We start from the raw sequence: 13,541 nt of genomic DNA, 5'->3' as shown, positions 1-13,541 counted from the left end.
ATATGACGCATGTTTAAAAAATAAGGCTAGACATGGTGTGCTTCAGAATCCTCATTGTTTTCTGCAGGTTTGGACCAGTGTGACACATTTTGTAAGTCATCAGCATATGTGGCCAAATAGAAGGCAGCATAACAGCAGCTTTAATCAGTCCATTCCAGGATGTAATATAAAAATTCATTTCAGTTGTGTTTGTATTTCAGGGCATTTAAATTGATAATTTATGTGGTCTTCTTCCACTTTTAATTTTTTTTCTGGTGTTATTTTTTATCTTTCAGTTAATTTCCATCTTTTTTCACTTTCTTATTTATCAGAAGACCATCTTTGATTTCTTTTGTCTTTTAGTCACCTGGACTTCCATCTGACAGCGTCCCTCAAGACCTGAACTTCAGCAGAGAAAACCTCAGTTTTGATTTCAAAGACACCGACATGAAACGTTTGTCCATGGAGATTGAAAAGGAGAAGTGAGTTGCTCATCCATTGGGGAAGCTTAGTCGACCCCCTTTGGACTATTCAGCTCCGTGTTTGAATTTGATTGACTGCTTTGAAGGAAAGAAAAACTAACTAGTGAAAGGAAATCATTTTATCTAAATGTTTTCAAATGATATGAACAGGTACGGGGGTAAACCATGAGGAACTTTTTAGTTTTAAATATACAGTTTTTGATTATAGAGTTTAGTTGATGTTTAGCGTCACCTCTGTGTCTAATTATGGAGCCTACAATTAGTTCATATATCAAAATAAGCTTTACGGGGAAATAAAGCCGCATGCAAAATCATTTAGACAGCAATTAATCTGGTTGTGCTCATAGATAAGTTTGTTAGGTCATCTTTAAACACCTGGTTGGAAAATTTACAATTTTAGGGCATAGATTGCAAACAAATGAATGATTTCTAATAAAAAAAAAATTACTGATGTTACCTATATTCTTATTGAAAAGGGCCTTCATAATTTAGATGTTGTGGAATAATTATCATTCTATGCATGAAAATTCTGCAATTATTAACAATTATTTTGTAGATTTTTTGCAGAATTAAAATGTGAAATTAAAACTTTTCCACTTGAGGAGTTCTGGATAGAGCATATTGACAGAAGAAAAAGTTTTACCTTAAATGCTAACTGTTTATAGATTTTTTTCCAATATTTGTATAATTGTTGTAGAGTGCTCTGTCAATTAAAGGCACATTTTAGAGTGTCTATACTCTAGTTAGAATTGAATCATTGCTAAATGAGTTGACGATTATTTCAATAGCTGATTATTACGATTAATCTAATTAATTATTTCAGCTCTAACTTATAAAAAAAACAAAACATATTAATATCTACAATATGACTGCTTGAATAAAGTCTTTTTATCTTTAAGCTCAAGTTCATTCATACGGTTGGTGGATTCAGGGTTACTTTTATTAAACAAAGAGTTTTATTTCTAATAGAAAATAAGACTCCTAAGAGATAATATGTTTTTGTAAAAGGAGATACAAATTTCAAAGCTTTTCTTTTTAATTCTTATAAACATTTAATGAGATGCCCTATTTACTCCATCAGAAGAATCAGTAGAATTAATTAGATGCCATTCTATCAATCATACATTAATTGCAAACCAGCATTTTTTGTGTTTCTAAATTTCTATGACGAGCTCCATCTTTTAGGTTTGAAGGCCTTCTTGCAAAAACTCGGACCTTTAGGTGCCTCCATAGATTATTTACTAAAATTCAGATCATTACTTTGAGTGAGCCTATAAAGCTAAATTTCGATATAAATATAAATATATTTGGACATATGTAAGAACAGTTGTTTGCAGTATTGGCACTGAACAAACTACAGCTGTGATTAGAACACATGTTTTAATATATATTCCCCTTACTTGGTTATAACACATAAAGTAAAAAGTCATTATTTGAAATCAAGTGTCTTTCAATCATTCTGATTATTGTTGCTTTGTTTTACAGTTGATTTTTAAGATTTTGTGCTTTTTTTTTTCTTTTTTTTTCAGAGTTGAGTATATGGAGAAAAGCAAACACTTGCAAGAGCAGCTGAATGAGTTGAAGACAGAAATTGAGAGTCTAAAGCTGAAAGAGAGAGAGACTCCTCTGGACATCATCCACAACCAGAACACAGAGCAGGGAACCAGCAAGCACAGCAACTTTAAAAAGGTCAGTCATTACTAGCAGTAACTACAACATGTACCAGGATATTTATGACCATTATATTTAACACACTTGAACACTGGAATGTTAGACAAATATGAGATATTGCAGCCAAACGAGTATTTTTCATAGCATTTGTCTGAAGTTTCAGATATTGTTAATAAAATATATACTTAAAGATATTTGTTAGGGCCAAAAACACGTTTCTGAGGAGGTCTATTTGGGTTTTTACCACTCAGAAACCACATGTCTCTGGCAGGATTTGATAGAAAAGCTGAAATTTATCATGGTTGAAATGTTAATTTGCTTTCATTCGTAAAAATAAAAACGGCTTCTACATTCAAGTTGACAGCAGTTTGTCTGTTTAGGTAGTTACATCTTCTCCCATGCCTGCTTGTCACTGTCAGATCGAGCTCAAAGTAGGGGCTTTTGAGTAAGAACAGCACAATACATCTTCATCACAATATCAGCTTTGCAGAAGTAGTATTAATACGCTTTGTATGTCAACAATTTATTTTCAAAATCCCAAATTTTAGTTATACAAATTAGTTTTTATTTATCAGTTAACTGTATAAGCAGGCATATATGCTAGCTAAATGGATTTAGAAAAGTATACATTCATTGTTAGAATAACTGTTGCAACATAACAATTCAATACTATAACAAATATTCGTCATACCATTTATGGAACGATATCTATTAGCCAATTGAAAAACCTAGATTTTATTTATTTTCCTATACATTGTGTTATAAAAAAAATTTGAGTCAGTTTGTAACAGATGAGCACAAAGAAAATCCTGCTGTTGAGTCATCTGCAACCATTTTTTTTGTAATATCTATTTAATAAAGTCATAGGTTTGCTGTTGTTGGATTTGCAGAGAGCTCGATTTGGCATTGAATTATGTGCCCATTTAAGCTATCTGTGAACATTTCTAATGCATTGGAAATTGCTTATTTTTTCATTTGTATTTTGCATTGATTAAATTAAGCCAATTTTTTTAGCCACCAACATCATGCATCCCTTTGCAGAAATGAATCCCAGTTTTAGAATAGGAAATACCAACTCTGAAAATGCTCTGCTAGTAAAGCAAAATTTATTGAGGTGTTAAAAAAATGTCAACAAGAGGATTTTATGTTATATTTTCTTTGTTGTTTTTTTCCTGTTCTTCTCTCCCTTTTCACTTTTCACCTAACCTCTCTCGCTTTCTTGTTTTCTTCTTTTCCTTTTCATGGCAGTTCTCGCATCGGTTGCATTTGAAATATTCCCGAAATAACTTAAAAAAAGTGGAGCTATATAGAGAAAGCAGATAAAGCACATCTGTTAAGCTTCTCTTTGGCACAAAGAAACTGATTAAAAGTGCAAGACTGGCAGATGAGACACATTTAAAAACAATAACAGAAAATGTTGCCAAGTTTCGAAAACAGGACTTATTCTTTGTTAAACTAATTTTATTAAGTGAAAGCTGTGATTTTTCTTCTGTATTTACTCAAACACGCATGTTTGAACATGTAAATCTCTCACTGATCAGCTCATGAGCAGGAAATAATAATATTGACAAACAAATGCAGCATACATCTACAGTACAGAGGAAGTACTGGTTTGTGATATAGCGATGCTTAAAATGTCCAACAAACAGATTTTTGAACCTAAATAACTGTGCAAAACTTTGTGAATAATAACTAGAAGAGTTTAATGATGACATCTGTTGCTAATGCTTGGTTTATTATGCCAGCTAAATAACCTGATAGATTTCGAACCATCTCATCAATAGTCAAGTCTTGTGCAACAGTCCAGAATATCAAAGCAGGGAATCTATTCGCCGACCATCATCTCATAACGTTCTTAATTTGGTTCCCTGTTCATTCCTCAGGCTGCTCAGTGATTGGTAGACATTTGTTATCTTAAAATCTGAACTCTAAGAGTTCTCAATGATTTCCAGTAGGAACTATAATCAAATGAAAACCTTTAGAGAGCTGAGGTGAGAGGTGGTGCTTAATTTTCTAATTGTTTCCATTCTTTTTTTGAACCCCCTTTATCTCCCTCTCTAACACCAGTCTAATTTGGATAAAGCATTCTTACTGAATACTTGAGTTATGTTCCCAGCAAACAGTGTAGTAGATCACATTCTCTGCTTTGTTTCTGGGTGTTAAATATACTTGTTAACAGAGTGCTAATTGATTTCAACTTGGTCTTTAGTCATCTGGATTGATAGGGGGACCTCTGACACAAAGGAGGAGAAAAAGCTAAGTGAAGTGCTACTTTAATAGAACCAGTTTCGGTCAGCATCCATCTTGTTTGAGATGGCAGGGGCACGCTCCACCATGGTGACAAACAAGGAGAAGGAAAATAGAGGGGGAAAAAAGCTATGGATCAATCCAAAGGGTTTTGTTGACATCTATCTCCTCCGTCCACCAACAGAACATCCCAATGATTGGGGACTCTCTTTTACTGCGCTAATGTACAGATGTTTCAACAAAGACAGATGTTTAGGGGGATAGGGAAATCCATATGATCATTAAACACAGATTTGGCTTATAAAACACCTGCTATGCGGCTCTGGTTGTTGTTGCTTTTATTGAGATATCCCAAACAATAGCCTATAAATGGAAACATCCAATCCACAGTGAGAACTACACAATCATTTTAAAAGACCTCTTTGTGAACAGGTAATGCAGTCCAGCTGCTTACTTTCCACACTCTGATTTATAATCTACTCCGTTGTCCTTTCAAACAGTAGGGGTCATTTGGCTGAATTTGAAGAAGCTGATATATTCTTATACCTGCAGCTTAATTTCTTTTTCTTCACTTCTTTCTTAAATAGTTTTGACTGGAAGACTGGTTTGCAATTTTTAATTTCAAAAAAGTCTTTATTTTGGCCATGCAGGAAGCTCTGCAAAAGATCTGCAGTGGTTTGTTTCTGGCTGCGGTTTCCACAGAAGCTCTCCATGTCTAAACACCTAGAACATGCCATGACTGACCCTAATGAACGATAGAAAAATATCAGCCTCAATTTAGTCATAGCTAGGAAAGTTTACGTATATTACATATTTAAATGGCAAGGAAATTTAAAGTGATGTACGAACATATGGAGAAAAAAAAAGACAAATAAATTACATTGCAGTGGCATAGAGTATAAAGAGATAAAAAGTGATTCATTGAAATAAAATTATCATATGTAAAATAAAATATATTTTTCCAAACAAAGTTGAAAAGTTAAAAAAAACAAACCACTGGACTTTGTTTTCCAACTTTGAAGACGTTCTCATCCAGGAAGCGTTTTCGATTCCAAATTTCTGCATTGGCTTGAAGCTCCAAACTTTACAGAGTAGCTCAACAAAGCCTTGTTATTGCTTAGAAAACAAGAAATTGAACCGAAGGAACAGGTCCAACCCTTAGTAATGGGGAGTCATTGAGACTTTGTTAGCTTGCAATACCCGATACTGGCATATGCCTCTGAAAAGGGAGAATCTTCACTAGCAATAAAATATATACATTAAAAAAATTAGAATTTTACCCTGTTATGAGCTTAATCCAAATTAGATCTTTTTGGGTGTATGAAGTAGCATATGGTCAGAGGGGGAAGAAAAAAGCTTGAACAGTAAAGAACACCTTGCCTTCAGTGAAGCATGGAGGTGTCTCAGTAATGCTGTGGGGCTGCTTTGGTTCCTCTGGAAGCATCTTGGATGTAGAGCACCAGAGTCGGTTAGTTGTCTTTAAAATCATAAGAGAAAATGTCATTTTGGAAGAAGCTAAAGCTTTAAATGTCATTAAACACCAGGAACACAACAGCAAAGATAATGTGAAACGGAACAAACTGTTTTAGGGGAAAGAATCAGAACCAGCAGTAACCCTAGGTAAGCTTTTTCTGTGTCCACACTGCTTCTCCCTTCAAGATGATTAATGAACGTTCCCTTAATACGGATCAGTGCTCCTATTCCTTTCTCCTGGTCACGGTTTCTGCTCTGCCTGTGCTGGACTCTTTTAAAAAGCTCATTTACAACAACCACACTTCAAAGGGAAGCCTCAAGAGAGAAAACACTTTTTTTTCTTCTTTTTTTTTGCATAATCTGTAAAATCACAAAGTGCCAAACCACATGTGGTAAATGGCAGATGCAGTAAGTCTTTTTTATTTTCAAAGAATACAAACTTGCAATCAGTCATTCACAGATTATATTTGTAGACACCAAATAGAGAAATTAATCTGTGTGCAGCTATGTTTGATTATTAAACAAATGTGAGGTCAAGGATTTACATTTTCTAGTAATATTCAGTCTGGCTCTCTGCAGGAACAATCTATTTTTTTAGATTTTGCTCAGTGAATCCAACCGCTTACTTTCTTCTTTATCCAACTGGATTTGCTTATAACCCCCATCGACATTTCCCTGAAATAACCCAGATTTCCCAAACTGTCCTCCTCCATCCCCAGTAGTCTAATAAAAACCTTGGCCAACACTTAAATCCTGTTAGCAAACATCTTTTTCCAGGGCGGAAACCGACTCTCTCTACTCTCTGTTGCCTAAGATGAGTCAGCATTTATCTGCTGCAAATGGTTGAATTGAATTGATGAAAACATCTGTTCAACCAAGGCAGAGTAGAAATCAAACTTAGTTTAGGTTTTTGTTTTTTGTTTTGCCCTAAAATTCAAAGAGAGGAAAAAGTGGAAATTCATGCCACGCTATACAGTTAAATGTATTTATTTGTTTTAAGTTTAGAAAAGTTAAATATGTATACATTGTGTTTTATAGCATAACAATAATTCCTGACTTAGCTGGACCAATATCTGATGCTGGTGCATTAGTGTCTGTGATGTTTAATGTGTGCCTCAGCAAGCCATGAACATCACTGTCTGTGTAATGAACCTCAGCTTCAACAAGTCTTATTTTTACCCTTTATAATTATGTCAGCCGTGAGAGAGAGACTGCCTCAGATATTCCCTGACAATTACAGTGGAGAGCTGAGCAGGGCAGCTGAAGCATCCGTCTCCAGAAATGATAACATTCATAGCAAAGTGCAAATTTTTCTAAAGCAGGACGAGTTTAGCCTGCAGAGAATGACCTAAAACAGCATTACTGTGTTTGTTTGGCACTTCAGCAAACTGCTCCCAGTAAAACAATCTCAACAGTTTGCAAATTAATTTATATACCAGTTTTTTTTTTGTCATGAATGGACAATGGATGCAAATAAAAAAAGAACAATAGGTACCAAACAATGCAGGTTTTCATCAAAATCCAGTGTTAAAAAAAGAGAAAAAAACAAGCTTAAAAATCAAACCAGAAAAGCATCAACCTTGTTTTCCTGCACAGTGAACTCAAGTCACCAGATGTCATATTATCAGATCATATGGACACATTGTTAATGGGAAAATGCATTGTATTAAAGGAGAGCTGATAAAATTAGACCCTGAGGGGGTTTGATTGTATGTCGCAAAACTATTCTGGCATGCAACCTTCTTTCACCGATTCTATTTCATTTTCAACCAATCACAGAGACTTTGGGAAATACAGCGTCCCTGAAGCAAGCGGTTCTGCTTTACCCGTTTGTCTCATATTATGACTTTGATGGTTCATGGACACTAATGAAAGGATGTAACGAGTACTGACAAGTATAATTATCAGACCTTAAACTGATGGCCATGTTCCATTTTGATGTTTTTTAATCGATTCCCTTGCATTTTCACCTCTCACGTCTTCTTCTGCTGTTTTGCTTCAGTTATTTTACATGCAGTCATACAGTGGTAATGCAAGTATACTTTTAACATTCTACTATGTGCATTTTGTAGAACAGAAAAAAAGTTCATCATGTTGTCATTTACATGACTTGAATTATGTGTACATTTTTAGTCACGCTGGGGCTAACTGGGTTAAATTGTCTCTGTCTCCCTGATGATTGTTGCTGGCCATCATTACATATGACTGTTTAACAGCATGATATAGAGTTGGTACATTTTTGTATTTTTGGGTTAAATTAAGGGATTTAAAAAAAACTTCTGATAATTGGATAAATCCACTTTTTTTGGTTGTTGTACTCACTTTTTTACTTTAGTAATTAACGATTATGTTCCATAAAATAGGTAAAAAAAAATTAACCCTACAATTCCTGAAAGAGCAGCAAAACATAAAGAATAACAGGCTTTAATATGACATGTTAGAAGGTTAAGCTATGCTTAAGAAATGAATTTACTTTAGGGCTTTTAAACTTAAGTAGTGTAAAAGCAATTCAAATTTGAAGTTTACAGGAAAAATGTTTGTAATTTGATTTAGAGACTTACAAGATGCTTTAGAGCAAAAGCAAAGGAGTAACAGGAAAAAAAGTACAGAATAAGATAAACATAATAGGTTGTACGTTGCATGCGCAGGTTGTGCTTTACAAATATTTTATACCCTGCTCTTCATTATAATTTATCTGAGAGCAGAATGGGGCCGATGACTTTTAATGCTCTTTGACAAAACCCCTAAAGTCTAGCCTTCTCCTGACAGCAGTACCGCCATGGGCTCTGCAGTCTGTAATTAAATTTCTAATGGGATGACCTTAAAGATCCTTCAAGTTTGGTTCTTCTACTTTTTTTCTGAAGTGATGAACCTTTTTACATTCTTTCTTTAATGTTTCGGAAGAACATTTGACGTAAGCACCATATCCAGGGTGTGAAATAAAGGAAAAAAACGCAGCGTTTGATCCTTGAATCGTCACAGTTTGAGAAATGTGAATAGTGGAACACTTCCAAACCCTGACACCACTGCAGACTGCCATGACGCAGCCCATGAAAAGAAGCGCTGCCAGGATGCCACAGCTTCCTGCCTTATGCACACTCCAAAGGGCCTGTTGACAGCTGGAACATTATGAAAACCAGGTTTAAGTAATAATTTTATATCCTTGAGGGTTTATTTACCATTCAGTTGCAGTTTTTTTATGCTTCTCTGTGGACTGCGTCACATTGCATTTACTGGGAGTAAAGGCTTTGAAAAAGTATTTATATCCCCTGAACTTTTTCCAATTTTGCTACATTACCCCCTCAAACTTTGCTTAGTTTTATTTGGACATTACATGTATATGATGGATAATTACATAGTGGTGCCAAACGCTTAAAAAAATACAGGGTTTTAAATTTTGTTTTGCAGAGTATGTTGCATAGAACCCAGAGCCAGTGTGTTAAAACTTTTTCAACTACAATATCAGCCGCCAGTTTTTGGGGTGTGTCTCTGGGAGATTTTCACACACTTTGAAAGAAGAACAGCAGGAGCAGTGCAAACATAAAGGCCAGAACACATTGAATCTGATTTTGAATCCGATCTGTTCCAATCTGATTTTACGCAAGGCGGCTTGCGTAGCTGCGACTGAGATAGACCCCTGGTCTATTTTAGTTTGACTACGCAGCAATTCGGCGGCAATTTCATGGATGTGACAGGAAGAGAGATGCAGTTACAAAGTAAAACACATCAGCTTTGGGGGGAAATGCACAATAAAATTGCACTGGGAAATAGTACGTTTTGGAGTCGCGTAGAGCATGTATAGTAAGCAGGACAGACTTGTGCAAAAACAAAAAAGAATACTTTAGATATAGATCACATTATGTTTCTAAGAATTCCTGATTCCTGCCCCTTTTCTGGACAGGTTTTGATAGGAGCTGTCCCAGATTTGTTTACAAATAAATCAAGAGTTTTACACATCATCAGTCTGGCTCACCTGTTTACAAATCTTGAGCTCTTGTCGATCTTTCCATCAGCCTATATATCAGCTTCCATAATGTGTTCAGGGCTAAACCATGTTAGGAAAATATGATGCCAATACTGTTAGAGATAGATGCACTTTTTACTCTAATCTCTTTCTCGTCCATCAATAGAAGGTTTCCAGCGTTTTGTCTGAGCTTTAGCATATTGGGCATCAAATTCCATCATATCCATCAACATGCAAAGCACTGATTCATGGCAGCTGGAGTGCATAGACTAAAGATCCTTAGTAGGATGTTAAAAGTATATTCCTGTTTCCAAAGACTGATAATTGCAATGAATTAATTCTGGGCTGTGTCTTACTTTTAAGTTTTGTATTTGCAAAAGTAAGTAACTGTATGCTTTTCTCTGTATGTTTACAGTTATGCAGTACTTTCTGTTAATGTGTAGAGTATAACACTCTGAGGAGTGTGTTTTTACAGTTACTGAGTATGGAAACTTCTGTGTGTTACTTCTTCTCCAGGCACAATGTGATTTCAGTTATTGCTCATTCATTCAAATGGCATGCATTATTTTTATCTCACTTTCCTAAACCATCCTATGGCTTTTTTTGTCGTTCACAGCTCACACTACAAAGCACCAAGTCAAGGGTGGCCTTTTTTGAAGAACTTTAAACTCTGTAACAAGGAGGACCTTCTCTGTTCTACATTCCTGACTGGACTACAAACCTCTTACTGTCTGAAAGAAAACAGCCAGCGAGCAGATTCCCACTGCGTTAAACTCATCAAGTTTAATGGGAAAATATCTAAAGAAGAAGTAAACTGACTTTGATGGACTTTTATAGAGGAGTTTTTGAAACATTTTCTTTGGAATTACTTTAAGTCAAATAATAGTTTGTCTCAGCTAAAGGAGAAGCCATATTGCTCCTTTTCCACTGTGAGTCTAATGAGATTGTATTTTGGAGTTTGGAATCGTTCATGTATAATGTCCAGTTGAAGTGACCTACATTATGAATGATGAGCTATTTAGTACAGCAGGGGAAATAAACCACTAACTTCATCTAAACCAACAGCTTTATATCCAGATCTACTAATCCATGTGGAGCGTTCTCACCGCGCCTCTGCTCTAACACTACAGAGTGGAAATATTATGTCCTGTTAGAATTTGTCTTCATTTAAAGTGAATATTTCAGCCTTAAAGCTACAGTGTGTAATTTTTAGCGACATCTAACGTTCAGACTGCAGACCGCAGCAACATGAACATCTCCCCCCCACCGCTTCCCCCCCCCCAACAGTACGGCGAGCGTTACGGGACAAAATGTCTTCCACGACGTCTGCATCACCTACCTTCTCAAGTGATGAGGTTTGTTTACATAGATAATTTTAATACTGCCATCTATTGTTCAGTACCGTCTCAGTTCATCTCTCTCAACTTGCCGTAGTTACTTTCGAGCGTAATGGGCGATCTCGCAATCGCTAGTTTGTTGGCTCTGCGCTGCCGTAGCGCAAAGATGTCTGCCTCCATGGCTGCGAGACCCACTCCTATGTAATTATAAATAACGAATTCTAAGGCAACGCACATATTAAGGTTAAGAGGCTGAGCTCGTAGATGATGATAAATAACATAGTTATGTATAATATATTACATTTCTGACTGTATATCCCTGTAATTATTACACACTGTAGCTTTAAGTTCAGGTCATTTCTCTGCCACATTAAATGGAAAGAGCCATTTATTAAATCGGTGGAGTTTATGATCCGTGGAGAATATTAAGCATGTACTAAACACTGAAATTCCTGCCTCCCTATGTGGGGTGAATGCAGATGACCTGTTACCTGTGAGGCCTTATTAACTATGTTTACATTGTGAATGAATTTTTGATAGATCAGGGAGTCTCTTCCCAAATAAATGAATCTGAGACCCTAACTACTGGATGGTTGTCTGAATATAAAATGTCTTTTTGTTTTTTTTGTGCAAATTTTGTTTGTAGAAAGAAAACCACTTTAATTAGCATATATTTTGAGTTAATGTGAATTTTTGAATAATTGCTCTTTCCTTTTGTAAGGCAAATATCTTGGGAAATATAAACCAAATGTGAAAAACATGAATTTTCTTACAGCTGCTTTTAAAAGGGATGATGAGCAGTATTGAAATGAAACCTATTTCACCTAATATGCATTTTTACTGAAAACCTATCAGATGTGTATGTTATCCATGTAAAATAAATAAACACATTTACTTTTGAGTTGATTTTTTATTCCTTTGAATACAATAGATCTTTGTGTTATTTTTATCCTATTCTGAATATCAGCCTTAAATTGCTGCTGCCTCTTCCTCCCATCCCAAGCAGACGCCCAAATACACCTATGAAATGAATCCAAAGTTACATAAGCTGCCTCCATCTTGTGTCGAATCACGTACCCTCTGCCTGAGTGACAAGGTTTTTGTGTTTATGCGGATGTGTGGGCGAACGGAGTATGTGGTGCACCCCCTGCATTGTGTCAGCATCTGTTGTGTTTCACAGCAGAATGCAAGTTCCGACTTGCAGCTTTAGGTGCCCTCAGACAGGCAGTGACTGAACATTTAAGGGGCTCCTCTGCTCCATGTCACCTTTGGCTTGAGCTGGAGAATGGCTGCTCCTCCCTGGGGTGTCAGATTTGTGACAGATTGGCATCTACAGGGACAGGTAGAACTCAGACTGCCCCTCCGTACTGTTCTGAGCGAGATGGAAAAGGGAAGGTGATATGGGGTATAGGGAAAAAAAAAAAAAGATCCCATCTTTGTCATTCATCCTCTCCAGGGATCATGGTTGACATCACACCTCCGTGCTGCGGTGAACACACCCACACACATATCCTGCAGAATAACCATCATTGTCAATTGGTTAAAATCTTTAAAAGGTTTGACCACAGAAACAAACACAAAGAACTGCTTAATAATGCAGCATCCAGATGTCAGTATTTTCCTTATTTAACTAAAAAAAAAACCACTGGTTTTCAAGTTTTAAATAAAAACGGTTTATAAAACAATTTCTACGTGTGATACAACCCTTTGATAAATTACGATTTATCATGAAAGTGTAAATCTTTTATTAAGTCTGACATATGTTCTTTCAAGATATTCATATGTTAAAAATGTGTAATGCCTTTATGTTAGAAATGGCATAAATTACTATGTTAACTGAAACTATATGCTCTGATAAAGAGGATCTGTTTATGAGTTCTACAACAGAGAAGCCATGAAACAAAATGTTCTGATTTCTGAAACTTTATTGGATCCATCGCTCTTACAACACCCCTGCTTCTCCCGATTAAGAAATAAAAGCTCCACAAATTTGGAAAATCCTTTTAATGATTCAAGCAATTTTTCGGTTCTACATTATCCCTTTTATTTCTAAAAATATAAATCAAGTAAGACAACAGGGCATTGCTCAAATATGATGGTCCCAACCGTGCAATGATGCTCCTAAATGCAGCAAAAATATAAAAAAGGCTTTCTTTAAACCAAAATAGGCTAATAAAGGAACAAAAACAGCTGTGTTAAGTGTTAATACTGACATGATAAGTGTTTTATGAACAGTGCCAGATGTGTAGCCGAAAAAAATATTCAGATAATAAAGCCCACGCAGCACCCAGCGACTGATGCTCCCTCACTGCAGGGACCTGAAGATCAAGAATGAGCTGTTATCTCCTCCTCCATAGTTCTGTGATCCTGCTAGTAGATTTATAACAA

At 35.8% G+C, this 13,541-nt stretch overlaps 1 protein-coding gene across 1 annotated transcript in view; it reads left to right on the top strand.

Annotated features, from left to right (window-relative positions):
- Positions 1 to 11,129, top strand: part of nf2 (neurofibromin 2 (merlin)) — a 42,335-nt gene extending 31,206 nt beyond the window's left edge. Inside the window, exons 14-16 of the mRNA XM_015378862.1 lie at positions 343 to 461; positions 1,991 to 2,150; positions 10,433 to 11,129. Of these exons, the coding sequence (XP_015234348.1) occupies positions 343 to 461; positions 1,991 to 2,150; positions 10,433 to 10,483 (330 nt within the window). The 3' untranslated portion in view covers positions 10,484 to 11,129. The remainder of the gene's footprint in view (positions 1 to 342; positions 462 to 1,990; positions 2,151 to 10,432) is intronic.
- Positions 11,130 to 13,541: the final 2,412 nt, after the last annotated feature.

Source organism: Cyprinodon variegatus, unplaced genomic scaffold (genome assembly GCF_000732505.1).
Source record: "Cyprinodon variegatus isolate N-32 unplaced genomic scaffold, C_variegatus-1.0 Scaffold180, whole genome shotgun sequence".
NCBI lineage: Eukaryota > Metazoa > Chordata > Actinopteri > Cyprinodontiformes > Cyprinodontidae > Cyprinodon > Cyprinodon variegatus.
The sequence above is the reverse complement of the archived record's forward strand: the minus strand, read 5'-3'. Positions and strand labels throughout refer to the sequence as shown.